This window comes from Gossypium arboreum, chromosome 11 (assembly GCF_025698485.1).
Source record: "Gossypium arboreum isolate Shixiya-1 chromosome 11, ASM2569848v2, whole genome shotgun sequence".
NCBI lineage: Eukaryota > Viridiplantae > Streptophyta > Magnoliopsida > Malvales > Malvaceae > Gossypium > Gossypium arboreum.
In genome coordinates, this window is record NC_069080.1 from 121,068,655 (window position 1) to 121,089,088 (window position 20,434).

At 31.5% G+C, this 20,434-nt stretch overlaps 2 protein-coding genes across 5 annotated transcripts; both read right to left on the minus strand.

Moving 5' to 3' along the window:
* Positions 1-11,448: 11,448 nt before the first annotated feature.
* On the minus strand, positions 11,449-14,317 carry LOC108470371 (uncharacterized). Of its 4 annotated transcripts, XR_008273763.1 has the most exons (5): positions 13,851-14,309; positions 13,614-13,764; positions 12,294-12,652; positions 11,964-12,217; positions 11,449-11,866 (listed from the first exon to the last, which is right to left on the minus strand). XR_008273763.1 is itself a non-coding variant. In XM_017771642.2 (4 exons), the coding sequence occupies exons 2-4, from the start codon at positions 13,753-13,755 to the stop codon at positions 12,212-12,214; spliced, it is 507 nt and encodes a 168-aa protein (XP_017627131.1). In that variant the 5' UTR covers positions 13,756-13,764; positions 13,851-14,309; the 3' UTR covers positions 11,449-12,211. The 4 variants fall into 4 exon arrangements, 1 of the variants encoding a protein (XP_017627131.1); XR_008273764.1 differs by having other exon boundaries at positions 11,449-12,217; positions 12,294-12,420; positions 13,851-14,317; XR_001869311.2 differs by having other exon boundaries at positions 11,449-12,217; positions 12,294-12,665.
* Positions 14,318-18,862: 4,545 nt separating this feature from the next.
* Positions 18,863-20,308, minus strand: LOC108470585 (uncharacterized). The gene is made up of 3 exons (XM_017771937.2): positions 20,141-20,308; positions 19,935-19,995; positions 18,863-19,237 (listed from the first exon to the last, which is right to left on the minus strand). Exons 1-3 carry the CDS (start codon positions 20,201-20,203, stop codon positions 19,026-19,028), a joined length of 336 nt encoding a protein of 111 aa, XP_017627426.1. The 5' UTR covers positions 20,204-20,308; the 3' UTR covers positions 18,863-19,025.
* Between the last annotated feature and the right edge of the window lie 126 nt (positions 20,309-20,434).

Here is a 20,434-nt window from a genome sequence, read left to right on the forward strand (position 1 = left end):
GAAGCTAATTTTTCCCAATTAATGATTTACCTAGACATTATAAGTTATTTCACAATTATTTAAATTCATAATTTCCACATAATACCCTAACTTCAAACTCTTTCACCATTAGGTCCCAAACATTCACTTTCTATTCAATTCTTTCAATAAAATCAGCATATAAACAATAATTAAAACTCTAATTCCATGCTAAATCATCATATACTTCCAACACATATTCATAAAAACTTCCAATTTCTTTCATAGAATCAAAAACTAATGAATTCAACAAGTGGACCTAGTTGTAAAAGTCATAAAAACACAAAAAATTCAAGAAATAATCAAGAATTGAACTTACTTGCAGTAAAAATATGAAAAACAGTTAATAAAACCCTTCTATGGTGTTTTTGCTGATGAGAATGCAGAAAAATAATGAGAATTCTAAATAATTCCACTTTAGTCCTAGTTTATTAAGTAAATTTTGCAATATTCCAATTTTGCCCTTAATTCATCAATTTTCCTGCTGATTTCATGCACCTTGCCGTCCAGCCCAAATAGACCTTGGGTCTATTTCCCTTTTAAACCCTCTTTCTTTTATCATTTAAGCTATTTAATCATTTCTCATAATTTTACATTTGTTACAATTTAATCCTTTTTATTCAATTAACTATCGAAACTTTAAAATTTCTTGACGAAACTTTAATACTAACTTATTAACACTCCATAAATATTTATAAAAATATTTATGGCTCGTTTTAAAAATTTTCAAACTCACGATATCTCGTTTTCGATTCTAATTTAATTTTTTTTTAATTTTTATTTCTAGTACACTATTTGCTATTTCAAAAATTTTCCTAACTTCACACTTAACTTATATTCACTAAATTATTAATATTTTCTACTTATTTTTCGGATTTAGTGATCTCGAATCACTATTCCGACACCACTGAAAATTTAGGCTATTACAATTCTCCCCCTCTTAAGAAATTTCGTCCTCGAAATTTGTTACCTGAAAATAGGTTCGGATATTGTGATTTCATTGATTCCTCTGTTTCCCAGGTTGCCTCCTCCACACCATGTCGATGCCACAACACTTTTACTAACAGTACCCGTTTGTTCCTTAACTCTTTAATTTCCCAAGCTAGAATTTTCACCGGTTCTTCTGAATAAGTCATGTCAGGTTGGAGCTCTATTTCTGTATGAGGAATTACATGTGATGGATTTGATCTGTACCGTCTCAACATAGACACATGAAACACGTTATGAATCTTTTCAAGCTCCGGGGGCAAAGCCAATCTATAAGCTACCGGACCGATTCTTTTAATGATTTCATACGGCCCGATAAATCGTGGGCTGAGTTTTCCTTTTCTACTGAACCGCAAAACTTTCTTCCACGGTGACACTTTCAAGAATACACGATCACCCACATTAAACTCTATATCTCTTCTCTTTAAATCTGCATATGATTTTTGCTGATCGGAGGCAGCTTTTAAACAATCTCGAATAATACGAACTTTTTCTTCGGTTTCCCAAATCAAGTCCACTCCCATTAGTTTCCTTTCACTTAATTCAGACCAATATAATGGAGTTCTACACTTTCTTCCATACAGAGCTTCAAATAGTGCCATTTTAATACTAGTTTGATAACTATTATTATAAGCAAATTCGACTAAAGGTAAATACCTTTCCCAGCTGCCGCCGAACTCAAGTACACAACACCTTAACATATCTTCTAAAATCTGAATCACTTGCTCTGACTGCCCGTCTGTCTGAGGATGAAAAGCTGTGCTAAAATTTAATTTAGTGCCCAAAGCTTCTTGTAATTTACTCCAAAATCTCGAAGTAAATCTCGGATCCCGATCCGAAATAATAGATACTGGAACTCCATGTAATCTCACAATCTCAGAAATATACAATTCTGCTAACTTCTCCAATGAAAAATTTGATCTGACTGGAATAAAATGTGCCGACTTTGTCAATCTATCAATGATAACCCAAATTGAATCTTTCTTTTTCGGAGTCACAGGCAATCCTGATACAAAATCCATCGTAATGTGTTCCCACTTCCATTCAGGAATCATAATAGGTTGTAATAAACCCGTTGGTACTTGATGCTCTGCTTTCACTTGTTGACAGATTAGACATTTTGTAACAAATTCACAAATCTTTCGTTTCATACCAGGCCACCAGTACATTTTTTTTTAAATCGCAATACATTTTTGTACTACCCGGATGAATAGAATACTTACTATTATGAGCTTCAGCAAGAATATCATTTTTCAATTCTAAATTATTCGGAACACAAATTCTATTACGATAACGCAACATACCACCATCATCAATGCTATATTCTGAACTCAAATTATCCTGAACCGTTTGTCGCTTCAGTACTAGTTTCGGATCATCACTTTGTAATTCACGGATCCTTTAAAGGAATGTAGATTTTGCTTTCAATTCTACTAATACTGAACCATCTTCATTAACAGACAAATGAACATTCATTGCTCGAAGTGTAAACAATGATGATTTTCGGCTAAGTGCATCAGCGACCACATTTGCTTTCCGGGGGTGATAATCAATAACAAGATCGTAATCTTTCAATAGTTCGAGCCATCGTCTCTATCTCAAGTTCAGCTATTTCTGTGTCATCAAATATTTCAGACTTTTGTGATCGGTATACACATAACATTTTTCCTCATATAAATAATGTCTCTAGATTTTTAAAGCAAACACAATCGCGGCCAACTCCAAATCATGGGTAGGGTAATTTTTTTCGTGTGGTTTTAATTGCCGAGAAGCATATGCCACTACTTTCCCTGACTGCATTAAAACACAACCCAAACCATTTAAAGATGCATCACTATACACAACATATGGTATACCTGATTCTGGATGAGTTAACACTGGAGCTTCTGTCAACATCTTCTTCAACTGGTCAAAACTTTGTTGGCACTCTTCAGACCATACAAATTCAACATTCTTCTGAAGTAGTCGAGTCATCGGCAAGGCAATCATTGAAAAATTTTTAACAAATCGGCGGTAGTATCCCGCTAATCCCAGAAAACTCCGCATTTCTGTTATGTTCTTTGGAGTTTTCCAATTCACCACTGCTGACACTTTACTTGGATCTACTCGAATTCCTTCAGCTAAAACAATATGACCCAGAAATCCAACCTCATGTAGCCAAAATTCACACTTGCTGAACTTTGCATACAGCTGCTTCTCTCTCAAAGTATGTAACACACTTCTCAAGTGTTGTGCATGATCAGACTCGGTCTTCGAATAGATTAGTATATCATCAATAAATACAACCACGAATCTATCCAAATAAGGTTGAAAAATGCAGCAGGAGCATTAGTTAAACCAAATGGCATTACCAGAAACTCATAATGACCATACCGAGTTCTGAAGGCAGTTTTTGGCACGTCACATTCTTTAACTTTCAGCTGATAATACCCAGATCGAAGATCTATTTTTGAAAACACAGCAACACCTTTCAATTGATCGAACAAATCATCAATGTGGGGCAAAGGATATTTGTTCTTGATTGTAACCTTATTTAACTGTCTGTAATCTATACACAATCTCAACGAACCATCTTTCTTTTTCACAAACAAAACAGGTGCACCCCAAGGAGATGTACTCGGTCTAATAAACCCTTTATCTAACAATTCTTGCAACTAAGTCTTCAACTCTTTTAATTCCGTCGGTGCCATTCTGTATGGTGTTATGGATATTGGAGCTGTTCTCGGGATCACATCAATCACAAACTCAACTTCACGATCTGGCAGTAAACCCGGCAATTCCTCAGGAAACACATCATCAAATTCATTAACAACTGGCAACTATTTCAACTTTGATTCAGAATCCCGAGCATCAAGAATATAAGCTAAATATGCTTCATTACCCTTTTGTATTAGCTTTTGAGCTGAAAAGGCTGAAATAATTCGGACATTATCTTTCATATTTCCAAACTCAGCCAAAATCATTTCTCCTGTCTGATTTTTCAAATCAATCCATTTCTCCTGACAGTTCACTACAGCGTCATGTTTTGTTAACCAATCCATCCCCAGAATAATATCAAATTCCCGAAAAGGTAACAACATCAAATCAGTAGGGAATTCACAGTCTTTCACTTTTATTGGACAATTACGACATATTAAATTAACCATCACACTTTGACCTAATGGATTAGTGACTTGTATATCATAATCAGTGGACTCAACAGATAATTTCTTTTCAGATGCTAGCATAGTGAAAATATATAAATGAGTAGACCTTGGGTCTATTAATGCATAAACAGTAACACCATAAAGATAGAAGATACCAGCAATTACATCAGGAGCCATAGCCTCTTCCCTTGCTCGAATGGCATAGGTACGTGCTGGTGCTCTATTCTCTGATTGACTAACTGGTTCTCTCATAGCTGAACGGGTAGCCCCTGTAGCACTGCTCTGGCCCAAACTTCTACTTCTTTGGGGAGTGGTTCTCTGTATCTCTTTCTGATCCACTTCATCTTTTTGCAACTAGGGACAATCTCGAATAAGATGATCAGTAGCCCTACATTTATAACAAGCCCACATCTTAGTTCTGCATTCACCGAAATGATGTCTTCCATAATATTGACACTTAGGTCGGGGAGTATTCTGAACATTGCTCACACTTACTACAGGTCTATCAAATACCCTGAAATCAGATTGTCTTGATCACCTCTACCCAATCTTCCCGGCACCGATGTAGTTCGACTAATTTCTTCTCTAGATTTCTTCAACGGCAAATCTGAAAATGACTTAGAAGCACCTCTTTTAAATGACTCTTTATTTTTCCGATCTCGCTGTATTTTTTTGTTATTTACTTCTTCGAGCTTTTGAGCACGGTCTGACAGAACAACGAACTCTCGTATTTCATTAGCCCCAATCATCATTCTAATCTCATCATTTAACCCTTCTTCAAATCTGATACATATTTCTTCTTCAGTAGGTACAATGTCTCGAGTATATTTGCTGAGGTAAACAAATTCTCTTTCGTATTCAACCACTGACTTATTTCCCTGCCATAGATCAGGAAATTCTCTATTTTTCTTGTCTAGATATCTTTTCCCCACATATTTCTTTTTAAACTTGTTCTGGAAAAATTCCCAAGTAAGCTTCTCTGCAGGTACTACAGCTTCCACAATTTCCCACCAGTTATATGCTTCTTCTTTTAACAATGAGACAACACATCGTAGATAATCCTCCGGAGAACAAGCCATCTGTTTAAAAATTCTTACCAAACTCTATAGCCAATACTCAGCTTTTACAGGGTCATCATCTGATCTCCCTCAAAATTCCTCAACTCCAAACTTTCTAAGCTTTTCAATCGGAGAACATTTACTAGTTTCAATTATTGAAGGCGGTGGAGGAGCAATCGGAGGTACCACAGGTGGTGCAGTAGAGGGAGGAGGTGGTTGAGCCTGACTTCTTTCTTGTACCATCTCCTTATACCACTAATTCATAACTCTATAAATCATATTTTTAAGTTCTCGCTCTTGCATCATAGAAATTAGAATATCACTACTTGTTCCTTGTTCAGAAGTCTGCACTCTACTATTAGCTTCCTCCTGTTCAGTGCGTTTAGGTCTATCTGACATCTTTATAATCGGAGAGTATCTATAAAAATGACAAAGATTAGATCGGATCATACACATCACACTATCACAGATTTATATGGCATGTATTTCTAAACACTTTACACATAACACATGTTCCGAGAACTGGATAAATCAGGCTCTGATACCACTAAATGTAACACTCTTTACCCGTATTTGTCGCCGGAATAGGGTAGGAGGCATTACCAGAGTTTACCGAATTAATTTTCTATTAATACGAGTTAAATACTATTCATTTACTAAAACATGTCATGGCGTCCTTTAGATGGCCTCCTAAGCCCAAAACATACTTCGAGACCAAACCAGAATTAAATCGAAACATAAGGAATTTTTCGCAAAATCCCAAAGTTTTTTTTTTTTGCTCAATATAACCCCTTTATAAATATCTAACCTTCCCGACAAATTTTAAAACCGAGACCAATCCAACCAACCAATTCATTTCAATCAATTTGATACCAAATTATACTACATTATAATTATACTATTTAACATATTCATCATTCTTTACTTTAATGTATATTCATTAAACAAGTCTTAGTATTTATATAATCATCAAACCTTATACATGCCATATAAATCAAAAAGGAAATTTACAAAAGCTACCGGAGATAATCTGGATAGTGTGATCCTCTGTGTTGATCTGATCCTACGTATTCTTCCACGTCAATCTACAAGAGACATTGAATACATTCAAGTAAGCTTATAGAAGCTTAGTAAGTTCATAGGCATAAAACATAAATCTTACCAAATATTTATACCTTATACAATATACACAACTATTAAGTTCACCTATCAACCACAGTCATTGGTGAGTTCCCTTGTATAAACTTACTACCACTCATCCATTTCCTTTAATTTTTTTTGGCCCGTTTGTCACATATCATTCTTCAACCAAATTAGGGAACGGTTATGAAAAATTGAGTACTTCACTTTCACTTTGCCATAGTATAACTATGGTCTTGCATATGATCACTTATCACGTTTTGAAGTCATAGTCCTGCCACGGTCTTACACTGATCACATTTATCACTTATCACTTATCAGATAAGTGTAGCTAAAGCTACCACTTATCACTTATCACTTGTCACTGATCAGATAAGTGTAGCTAAAGCTACCACTTATCACTTGTCACTTATCACTGATCAGATAAGTGTAGCTGAGGCTACCACTTATCACTTGTCACTGATCAGAAGTACTCAAATCCGACGTTCCGCTCAATTTGATCATTTATTTGATTTTTGGGTTGTTATCTTATTCTCTATTCATCAATAAATATATTTCATCATACATTATATAATTCATAAAATTTACATATAATCATTAAACTTCAACCATATGAACTTACCTGGGTCGATTTGTAAAATTTTTGAAAGTTCAAGGACTAATCAGCTACTTTTTCTTTTCCTCGACTTGCTTCGGGTTCTTGATCTATCATTGTAAAATCATTCAATTATCAGTATTGACTTCATCTTCAACCCGCTTATAAGCAATATTCTCTATAATTTAATTGTTTACTTATGTATATTCCAATGTTGTCCATCGGTGCCATAGTCACTAAATTATTTTTATCTTTAGCTACAAATTTTCCCTGAAACTAGACTCATATATCTTCTTATCATAAAATTTTTAGAATTTTTGATTTAGCCAATAAATACAGTTTATTCTTTAAAGTCACCCCTATTCTGCTGTCTGACAATTTCGACCCTTCTTCACTAAAAATTAATTATCTCTTCGTACAGAATTTGGATGATGTCCATATTTGTTACTATTGAAAATAGACTCATTAAGGATTTTAAAAATATAAATTTAAGCTCCTAATTATTTTTCTTCAATTTTTTATGATTTTCCAAAATTAAAATAGGGGAACCCGAAATCATTCTGACATTGTCTCACAAAATCTATTATATCTCATGATCTACAATTCCGTTGCTTACACTGTTTCTTTTATGAGAAACTAGACTCAATAATATTTAATTCATATTTTTTTAATCTTCTAATTCGATTTCTAAAATTTATGGTGATTTTTCAAAGTTAGACTACTGCTGCTGTCCAAAACTGTTTTAGTGCAAATGTTGATTTCGATTTTTGCCCCAAATTTCACAGTTCATACAATTCAGCCCTTGCTCAATTAATCCCTCAATGAAGCTAATTTTTCCCAATTAATGCTTTACCTAGACATTATAAGTTATTTCACAATTATTTAAATTCATAATTTCCACATAAAACCCTAACTTCAAACTCTTTCACCATTAGGTCCCAAACATTCACTTTCTATTCAATTCTTTCAATAAAATCAGCATATAAACAATTTAAAACTCTAATTCCATACTAAATCATCATATACTTCCAACACATATTCATAACAACTTCCAATTTCTTTCATAGAATCAAAAACTAATGTATTCAACAAGTGGACCTAGTTGTAAAAGTCATAAAAACACAAAAATTTCAAGAAATAATCAAGAATTGAACTTACTTGCAGTAAAAATATGAAAAAATAGCTTAAGAAAACCCTGCTATTGTGTTTTTTCTGATGAGAATGCAGAAAAATAATGAGAATTCTAGATAATTCCACTTTAGTCCTAGTTTATTAAGTAAATTTTGCAATATTCCAATTTTGCCCTTAATTTATCAATTTTCCTGCTGATTTCATGCACCTTGCCGTCCAGCCCAAATAGACCTTGGGTCTATTTGCCTTTTAAACCCTCTTTCTTTTATCATTTAAGCTATTTAATCATTTCCCATAATTTTACATTTGTTACAATTTAATCCTTTTTATTCAATTAACTATCGAAACTTTAAAATTTCTTGACGAAACTTTAATACTAACTTATTAACACTCCATAAATATTTATAAAAATATTTATGGCTCGTTTAAAAATTTTCAAACTCTCCATATCTCGTTTGATTCTAATTTAATTTTTTTTTAATTTTTATTTCTAGTACACTATTCGCTATTTCAAAAATTTTCCTAACTTCACACTTAACTTATATTCACTAAATTATTAATATTTTCTACTTATTTTTCGGATTTAGTGATCTCGAATCACTGTTCCGACACCACTGAAAATTTAGGCTATTACAGTAAACCTCAAAGCAAACAAATCATGATCAGGAATCATTGTAAGAGATAGCAATGGAAACGAGGTCATCACAAAATCCATAATTAATGAGAACATACCTTCAGGCTCTGCAGCCGAAGTCATTACATGTTTACAAGCGATTAGTTTGGGTAGGGACTTGGGACTAAAATTTGTTGTTATTGAAAGTGATTCCTTGACAGTGATCAAGAAAGCCAAAAGCACAACAAAGGATAAATTGGTAATAGGTTCCTACATCCAAGACATTAAAGAAATGAGCAAGTTTTTCCATCAGAGTAATTTCCAACATGTGAATAGATTAGCAAACGAACAGGCGCACAATTTGGCTTCAAAAGGGCTAAAAATGGGAGAGCTTACCTACCCTAAACGTCAAACAGCCGGCCCAGAAATCACAGAAGCAGAGATTGATAGAGGATGGTGATGAAGTTGTTGACGCAAAGAAGACGAAATGAATGTAGCCTCAAACAGCTGAAAGGGTTTTTCATGCGAATCTAAAAAGGAAGTGGTAGAAGAAACTGGAAGATTTTTGTAACTGACTACTGATTGAGTGTTGGTACAGAGATGCGAAAAGGCAACATCTAGTGGAGACCAGTTGCCGATGTTGACTGGATTAAATATTAGTTCCTGTTTTATTTTATCTTTCGATTTTGAACTCAAGTCATTTCTTTCTTTAATTGTGGGCCTTTCTCTTAAAACTACTTCTGTTTTCTTTTCTTATTTAGTTAATAAAATCCAGTCAAATTATTTCAAAAAAAAATTTAACTATTCATAATTGAAGAATGACACTTAAATTGGAAAGAGAAAAGAAAAATAAATAATATAAAAGTAAAGAATTTTTAGTGCCAAACAATGGTTGTCCTCCTCCTGTCGTCCATACCGAATGATTATATATATATATATATATATATATATATATATATATATATATATATATTAAAACCTAAAATAGGTGGTTGTAAAAAGTGGGTATGGACTTATTTTCCAAGTATTTAAATTAAATTCAAATCTTAGAGTTGATATTATTAGGAGAACTTTACTTGAATACCACCTCCGACCCGAATAGGACTATGCTTAAACCTTAAAACGAATGAAAATACCAATAATTATCAAAAAAAAAGAAAAAACTAAAACAAGGCCTACGCCTCCTTCCAAAATGTAGCAAATAAAAATAAATAGAAAATCAAGCAAAAAAATTCTTAAAATAAATTTAATTTTAATTGATCTCTGAAAATGTCTTTCCAAATACAAATAATAACTATTAAAATAAAATAATATTAAAATCTAAAAGTGTTATACGCCAACTTTTGTTTTCATACCAAATTTTTTATGCAATCCCATCTGAACTTGTTTTTCAACCTTTTGAACATTTATTGCAGAAAATAAACAATAAAATATCAAAATTCGTTGCATAAATGTCCAAAATTCATTAAAATAAAATACAAAAATATGAAAAGCTAGCTCTCTATCATCTCAAAACTTGAGATTAATCCAAATTCAACTACAATCATTTAAATAAAATTTTCTCAATAAATGCACTTTTCACAATTTGAAATTGTATTCTCGTATTTATGGTGTAAGATCATCACCACCTTAATCATTAATTTGTTGGTGCCCAAAACCTAAGGTTGTCTTTAGGAACGGAGCTAAGTGCCTGACAGAGGCTAAAATGATATTTTATAATAATTAGCATTATATATAAATTTAATAATAAATAATATCTAATTAAAATTTAGTTTAAACTACATATATTATATATATATATATATATATGAAAAGATACATTAAAATTGAAAGGAAAAATGAAGTAAACCATAATTTAAATAAATACTCATATTTATATAATTGAAATATTTATATTTTATATTATAAAATATTTATTATTAAATATTTATAAATTGTAATATATATTTATTAAATTATTGATGTAAATATTTTTCAATAATATATATATCTATTAATCAAATTGTTTTCCATGCAACAAACACAGTAAAATGCACCTTATATTTTGTTCACTAGATCATACTAAGAGCTCATTAAACAACAATAAAAAAATCTACTTTAATTTTTCAAAATTTGCTGTTTAAAATTTAGGAAAACTAAAAGTTAACAATTAAGAAACACTATTAATCCTTTTCGCTAAATGGTTGATTTGGTAATTAACATATCAACAATTCAAATAGTAGTTCAATAATTTAAGGTTACGTTTGGTTCACTGTAATAAAATAAGGCTGTAATTGAATAGAGTTGTACTAGAATAAAACTGTAATCAGTAATTCAATTGTTTGGTTGAATGGAATGAAATAGAGATGTAATAAATTCTTGTATTTGGTTGAATAGAATAGATGTTGTAATAGTATAAGGTAAAGGGTTTAATGACCAAAGTACCCTTAGCAATTTTTTAGATAGATAATTATTGTTATTGTTATTAAATTTTAATAAAATTATTGTTGAATATGTTTTAATAAAAATAAAAAAATAATTTAATCATATTTTAACATAATTATTATTATATGAATTAAAAATCATAATATATAATATTATAAAAATAATATATAACCTACTTTATTATTTTTAAACTGCAACACATATTTATTGTGCTAAAATATCATTCGTGAAACAAATAATTTAATTATTCTATTATAAAAACAAAATATTAAAAGTAATAAATAGCTCTAGAATTATATTTCACATCCAAACATAATATTCATATATTAACAAAAGTTATATGATTTCATTAGCTTATATGTTATAATCCATATGTTAAATTTTACAACATAAAAAAGTTACAACATTATAATGACATTCTATCATGTCATTATACCATCCAAATATTACAAACACAAAAAGTTACCAAAATATCATCAACACAACCATGATTTTTAATGATTAGCAAGAAATCTTCTAACCCATTCCAATCGCACAGAAGAAGGTAAACTAAAGAAAATAAGCATTTACATTAGATGGTTTGAAATTTTGCTCAACGCGCGATAGCGCTCATCCTCAGTTAAACCGTCTACTTCACATAAGGTTGGATATAATTTTAAAGCACTTTCTTGAATGGTCATTTCTGACTTTTGTTGAATTAGCACTTCGAAGGCAATAATACTACTGATTTCAAGGCTAACGGTCCGTATGTTTTCTGCCAATAAAGTGACAACATCAGTAAATGAAGTAGAAGAAATATGATCACTTGCATCAGAAATATTTTATTTTCTTCTTTGAAAATGTGAAATCACTTTGGTTTCTAGGTGGTTGCGATTGTGTAGCTGAAAGATCCATGTTATCCAAAGAAACATCAGCTTCACATCCATTGAAATCGTTTCTTTCTTCATGAGTATTTGTAGTAGCTACATCCTCAACATCTATTTCTTCAATAATATCAGCGGTTGTTTGAGCATCTTTTTCAGTGGCTCGATCTTTTGCGTAAATGGCAGTAAGTTGGTCATAATAAGAAAAACTATAATGTTTGAATTGACCGGCTTCTTTATGACTATAAAAAATAAGGAATCCATATTAGATATAAGTTTGGTCAAAACAAGATAATAAAGACTTGAAATAATTCTTACATTTATATATGAGTTCCACACAGCATCTTCAGCAATAACAAGCTGCCTATGCTCGTCCCAACCAAAGCCGCTATTATTTTTTCCACTAAGCATGTCATAAACGATTGTCCAATCCTTTTTCAATGTCCTAATCATCGATTCAAGATTAGGTTTAGCCTTCAACATAACATGGGGTATAACTTTTTCTAGCATTTTTTCTAGCTCATTTAAATAACCGGCTTTGAATCCCATATATGCATTAAAGGTTCCAACATTGTGCAAGTCAACCATACAGGCAACCAACGCAACATCTTTTTCTGGAACCCATTTCCTTTTGGTTCCTCGAGAATTTTGGGAAGAAACACTTGATTGTGAAAAACCTAACATAATTATCTCAAGAAAAAATGCAAATTAAAATTAAGTTCAATATTATGAATCAAAAGATTGGTGGTTTACAAAATTATTATAACACATGATGAATCAAAAGAAAATAAATTATAATTTAACAAGTCTAGTACAATACAAGAAACAATTCAAACACCACCAAAGTTTCATAAACTAGATACATGAAATAACATAAACAAATTAACATTTACTATTTTTATTAATTTATTTTTCTCAATTTTATAATACCAATAGAATAAATTCAATTCATCAATTTGATCCAATTTTAATAAACAAAACATAGCATTTAAACCATAGATTAATATACTAATTTTTCCCGATAAATAAATTGAATTTAAAATTATTATAAATATTCTTTTGGATCATTTTACAAAATATTATTGTTAATCATAGATTGACTTTATTATCTCTAATTAAATTAATAATTAGATGGTTTCAGTTACTTAAAATATTTAATATGTGAAGATAAAATTTTAAAATCTGCATTCCTAAACCTAAAACTAGATTTACAAACTATGTAGCATGGATTCTTTATTCTTCTTTTAAGTACCCTTTTCCAACACGTGGATATGAATATATGACCTCCAAATATATGAAAAAACTTCGAAAATTCTACCCATACTTGTGCAAGATACATACCCATATTGAGCAGTCACGAAGCCCTTCATCAAAGTAGAATTCAAACTATTTTACCAACAAAAGAATCACTAACTATTAATTCATATAAACACTCAAAGATATATTGATAAACCATCTAAATCGATCAAACACCCTAAAACAACCATAAATGTATCAGATCAAACCAGCAACATATTCTAACAATTAAATGTCATCGAAAACTTGAAACAAACTCATAAAAAACAGAGATTTCAATATTCTCCAGCTGATGCATAAAACAGAGTGAAATTTAGGTAAGAAAAAGAAAAAACATTTTACCTGAACTAACTCTGTTAACATGATGAGGCTGTCCAACTGAGCTGTCTTTAGTTGAATCCTTTTTGCTCAGTTTTTTCACACTGCCCCCACCATTACTGCCTTCCTTGTTCGATGATCCAAAACAAGGAAAACACTCACCCATTATCAAAACCTAGAATTCAAAAAAATTCAAACAAAATGAGGTTTTGATTTACATGAAAAAAAAGATCAAAAGAGAGGTAAAAAGGGTAAACTCACTGAAAGCTTGGTAGGATAAAAATTCTGATCCAAGATCTCAAAGATTTTATTTAATAAAAAAAATATCTGAGATGATGGTGAAAGGAAGAAGAGTAACAACAGGGACTGAAATGGTAAAGGAAGCAGTAACAAAAAGAGGCAGAAAAATTTTGTGGGTAAGAAAAAATGGTAGAAAGGAAAACGAAAGGAACAACGAAAGGGAGAAATGTTTATCTGAAGGACACTGGATGAAGGGGAGGTGTGCTAGAGTCGAAGGAAGCAAAGAATGACTTTCGTTTGAGTGTTTTTGAGGTGAGAATTTGGTGAGGGTAAGATAAGGTTCTTCAAGCACCGAATCAATCATCAGTGGAGAGGGGAGGGAATAGGAATCACCAAATTTCTCTGCATAAGCTCGGAATGGTGTATTCCATTAAACCAAACAGCTATTTCTGTGGGCTTGCAAAATAGACTTGTAATAGACTTATAATGGTATAGCCATTTCATTGGACCAAATATCCCTTAAGTTTAACAAATCATATGTGCAACAAATAAATGAATTAATAAAAAAACTTAAAGTTTAAATACTTTTTAAAATTTTATATTTTAGAATTTTATATAAAGAAAATTGTTTTAAAACTTTTTCTAAACTTTTGACAAACTTTTTTTACATTTTTAATAATATTATTAATTCCAACTAACTTTTTCAATTGTCATGTTTTTGTAATTTATGTTTTTAGATTTTATATATATTTTTTAAATTTTTATATGTTTATTTTTATTTTTATATTTTTAATTTGTATATATTTTAATAAAAAATATTATTTTTTATATAAAAGCACCACGTGGCGCTTTGATTATAATTTTCTTAAAAATCTATCAAAAATGAATTAAAAAATAAAAAGAGGACTACTTTAGATAGCAAATTAGGAATTTGAGGTAGTTCAGATTCTAAATTGTGGAAAAATAAATATAGTTTAAAAGCAAATTGTGAATTAAGCGAAAAAGAAATCAAATGGAATAAAGATAAAAGAAAATCAAATTGAAATCTCGAAAAGCAAGAAAAAGAAACTGAGAGGCCTAAAATAATTTTAATTCCAAATAATATATTTTAAATTCAAATTTATATATAATTGATGAAATTTGTATAATTAAATATAAATTATTTTTAAATACATATAACTCATATTTTCTACCCGGATCTTTTTTACACAAAATTTAAAAATCAACAACTCACAAAGCTTTATTTTACTTAATCAACTAATCATTAGAAGCAAAGCTCGTCAAATTAAATTAAAATGTTTGTGAGGTCCAAATATGTTAGGAAGTTCGTTTCACAATTTTGACCATTCTTCAAAACCTTGGCAAAACTTTTCATTTTGGAATTTTTTTATTTTTTAATTTTACTAATTCTCATCTATCAAAACTTTTATATCTTTTTATATATATATATATATATATATATATATATATATAATTTTCCGATGAATTTGAAGTTGAGTTAAATTTACTAATAATGGCTGCTCGATTAATGTTTTTGTTTTAATTCTTGCAAGTCAATTGTTGATTGAGTCTTAGTTCGATTGTAACGCCCCCACGCCCGAGACCGTCGCCGGAGTCGAGTATGAGGTGTTACTAAGCTTAATTTAACATATTTAGAACTTTGGATTATTTATTTCTACATTCACAGCTTTTAAGCTACTTGCATCACAGTCACAAGAAAAATCATATCTCGAGTTACGAAACTCGAAATCAAGATCCGTAAATTTTCCCTAAATCTAGACTCATATACCTATCTACTAATTTTTTTTTAGAATTTTTTGTTGGGCCAATTAGTACAGTTTATTAGTTAAAGTTACCCCTGTTTCAGGACTTGACTGGTCTGACCTCTGTTTACTACGAACCACATTTCTCTCTGTACAAAATCCATATGACTATGAGGTTTATTTCTCCTGAAACTAGACTCAATAAGGATTCTGAGAATATAAAATACACTACCTAATTATATCTTTACAATTTATGGTGAATTTCTAAAGTTGGAACAGGGGATTCAGAAACTGCTATGACCCTGTTTCACTAAAATTCAAATATCTTCTAATATATAATTCCTTTACCTGTTTCATTTATTTCATGTGAAACTAGACATAATAAGCTTCAATTTGATATGTAGTCCATCACCAAATTCAATTGATATGATTTTTAGTAAATTTTCAAACTCGCATCAGTGTTGCTGCAGTATTCTGTTTATGGCAAATTTCATCCTTTTTATGAGTTTTAATGCACTAAGTATCTTAATAGTTTTCCTTAACATCAAACATAATCTACACTAACCATTTTCATAATTTATCATGATCAAGCATTTCCTCAACCATTCCACAACCATACCATAAGATCATTTACACAAAATAGGTATATTGCTATACATGCCATACTTAAATTTACAAGCCATTTACCAAAAGTCTTCCGGATAGTGTGGTGAGCCTTGACCTATCCCGACTCTTGAGCTGGCTTGTCCAAAACTACAATGAGTAAGAAGGAGGGAGTAAGCATAAATGCTTAGTAAGTTCATATGCAAATAATAAGTAACATAACAAACAGTCATACCAATCAACATTAGCATGTATCACTAAAACACATATCACATTTTAATCATTTTCATCATCTTATTACCTTATCGTAGTTGTATCAATACTCAACCCGAGGGTTAAATACATACCTGTCCAAAATATCCATTTCACATCACTTACCAATACGTCTCTTTACATCTCGAATATTCCTCCATTTGAGTAGAACTTTACCCATTGAACACATCGGAATATAATTCGGATACATGGATAACTTGCACATAAGTGCCATATATGCAATCAAGCAATCATGTAACCCGCCCATAAGCGAACTCGGACTCAACTCAACGAGCTCGGGCGTTCGCATCCATAAGTGAACTCGGACTCAACTCAACGAGTTCGGATGCCTAGTTACATCTCACGAACTCGGACTCAACTCAACGAGTTCGGACATTCGCATCCATAAGTGAACTCGGACTCAACTCAACGAGTTCGGATGCTCAACCATCCTAGTGACATGTCACTTGTATCCTAATCTATTCCTAAGGTTTAAACGGGCTTTTTCCTCGAACACTTATCCTTGCCGTCTTCCGTAGAATGCCGAAATCAATACTCGGTAACAATTATATTTAACAAGTAGTTAAAATAATTTACATATTATTTGAAATTAACCACAAAGCATACATTTCATAATAAAATTCAGCATAACATATAATTAACATCAATAACTTAAAAATAACCATTATGCTACATTATTTACACATGAACTTACCTTGGTACCAAAATACAAAGATTTTGCAATTTAGTCCACAATCTTTTCTTTTCCTCGATTGAAGTCGATTCCACGTCTTTCTTAATCTAAAATAACACATTTAGCTTATTTAATACTCACATTATCAAGTTAATCCTTAACTCAAATTTTGGCAAAATTACAATTTTACCCTAAACTTTTGCATATTTACATTTTTGCCCCTAGGCTCGGATTAAACTTTATTCCTTATTCTTATGTTTTACAACATGCTGATCACTTTTCTCTTCTATGGCAACATCAAATTCTCACTCTAACATGTACTTGTGACTATTAGGTATTTTTACCGATTAAGCCCTTTACTCGTTTTTGCTTAAAATCGAGTAGTACAAGTTGTCTAACATAATTTAAAACTTCATATTCTATCATAAAACATCAAAATACACAAATTTCACCTATGGGTATTTTTCCAAATATAAACCCTAGGTTAAATTATTGCTAACATAAGCTTTATCGAGTTAAGGGATCTCAAAAACGTAAAAATCATTAAAAACGGGGCTTGGAATCACTTATTATGGAGCTTGGAAGCTTGAAACAAACCCTAGCTATAGAGAAACCCTTGAAATTTCGGCCTAATGAAGAAGATGGACAAAAATTGGCTTTTAATTTTGTTTTTAATTCATTTTAATAACTAAATGACTAAAATACCCTTACTACTAAAGTTTCCAAAAATTCCTTCCATGTCCTAATTTTGTCCATGAACTTAAAATTGGTCAAATTTCTATTTAAGACCTCCTCATTAATATTCCAAAACAATTTCATACTAAAAACTTCTAGAATGTAAGTTTTGCAACTTATTCGATTTAGTCCCTACTTTCAATTTAAGCACTTTAGGCATAGAATTTCATCACGAAATTTTCACACAATCATGCAATCATATCATAAACCTCAAAATAATTATAAAATAATTATTTCTATCTCGAATTTATGGTCATGAAACCACTATTCCGATTAGGCCCTAATTCGGGATATTACATCGATTGACATGAATATTGTTGTCAATACAAGAAAACGTGAATTCGAATGTGCTAAAATGCATTATCCTCTTATTTATGAGTTGAGTTGAAGAGGGATTATAGGTAGTTTTAACCATTATGTCTGAAAGAGCAGATTTGATTAAATCCTATGAGATTGTTTAAAATTAATCACAATCATTGATGTTACTGAGAGCAAGTCTTCTATAGTTGAGGTTCGTGGCTCCTCCTCTTAATAATGTTGCCTCCAAAGTTCAAACCTGAGTCCTCCCTTTAAGAGTGTAAGGTGTATTATCATGACACCTAACTACTTGTTTAATTCTATTTTGTTTTGTTTGCTTATTTGTCTTAATATTGGGAGTCCACATCACTTTTGTGCCGTGTCCCTAGTCTAGAGTTTAAGTCGATTGAGGAGTTAAACCCTAAATATATACTCATAACTCAAAGTCGTACCCGAATCCAAGCAACATACATTTTTGTACAAGGATGGAATTTAGAATTGTATCCTATAAACTGATAGGAGTCTGAGCCTAAAGAGCTGCTTCCTGTGAGCCCACTTCACCTTTAGCAGCCTTGAATCGTTTTGGCAAACTCCATAGAAGAGTAATGCATGAACAAAGGACTCATCCCTTCCGCAATAATTTCCCTTGCATTCAATATGTGGTAATGATTAATGGCATATAAAGACAGTTTGAAAAACAAAAACATATGTCAAGAATTTCATTACTTTTGGTAGTAAACAATGCCTACCAAGCTATACATATTGTTCCTTAAAAACTGTAAAGTATCTGAAAAGGATGAACAAAATTGGAAAACACCAGATTCACGCAAGTTTGCAAAGAATTGATTATCCCTATCGACATATAGACGCTTCTACAAATCCCCAACCATCATCATCATCAGGTCCTACCCAATAACCCATTATAACGATACGGGTAGAAGAACTTGCATTCAAATTACATGAAACAAGTTCATCAAAAGGCTTTGACATTGTAGTCAGATAATGTTCACCATTGACAGAATATATGGTTGTGTTTGAGCTGCAGAGGGCCAGAAAATAGGATGCTGCAAGTAGGAATTCATGATATCAGTTTATAAAAGCATATATACTAGCAAGGGAGTGACTAAAATAAACACCCAAATCCAGTCACAATGTATGCAAATCAAAGTAGTAACTTCAGTGACACATTTTAAACACTTCTGCACATTCTCATCCATCTTATGAATGTTAGTTTCACCTTTTAAGCAATATTGTGAATTTCAGTTGGCTGAGTTATACAGCTTAGATGAAACTCCAAAGAAAGGATTGTAAAAATGTAGTATCCATTTTAAAGTGGGCTAATGATGAAGGCTAAATTTGTGACCTTCCAGGACCCCATCGCCAATCCACTTGAAACTCTTGCAGAATTAGCTCAAGGCCTCAAGCAAGCTTTTATTCAAAATACAGGGACAAAGAAATAGCTAAAACAACACACAAATTTAGGTTTAATCAAATAAACGATCCCTAGTTCTGTGAACTCAAAAAAGGAAGAAGTTCATCATCATTTCAGCAGTTCAAAGAAACCACAGCCCATAAATTATCTGCATTTCTATAGTGACAAAGTTCTAGCCTAAACCCAACATCCGAATTCACTGTATTTTACATGTTATGTTCATTAGTAGCTTACTCCTATAAAAATGGCTGAGAATTATATAAAAAAGGATCGTGCTTTTGAAGTTTCTGAAAAATGGGATAGACTGCAAGCTTTAAAAGAAAAAGAACCTGTTTTGGTGATTCCCAGGCCTGGAAGTCTGCAGGAAGCTGATTTCTTTGGATATCTAACCTGAATAAACGTTTAAAAAACAAAAAAAAAGAGACATTTAACCAAGAAAAAGCAAATAAAAAAGAGTTCACATATTTTTTGAAGTGAGAATTATTAAGTGTTTTGAGGGAGAGAATTTGGAGGAACCAAAAGGGTGTGGGGTTACCTTGAGTGGGTTTGGAAGAGAACAAGGAGGAATTGAGAAGCTTAAGGAAACGAAGCACGCCATCGAAAGCTTCTGCTGAAGCAAAGAGAGGTTTCTGGGTTTAAGGTGGAAGAGGTTTGCTAAACGACAGCGTTTGGAACAATTTTGATTAGCGCCTCTTTTGAAGATTGTTCTTATTTCATATGTTGATTACATCTTAAATTAGGAAATTAAACATAAATTTTACCTCAAATTAATTTGCAATCAGAATGTTTGCATAATTTATGAAAAATCAGGAGGTGAGTGACAATTTAA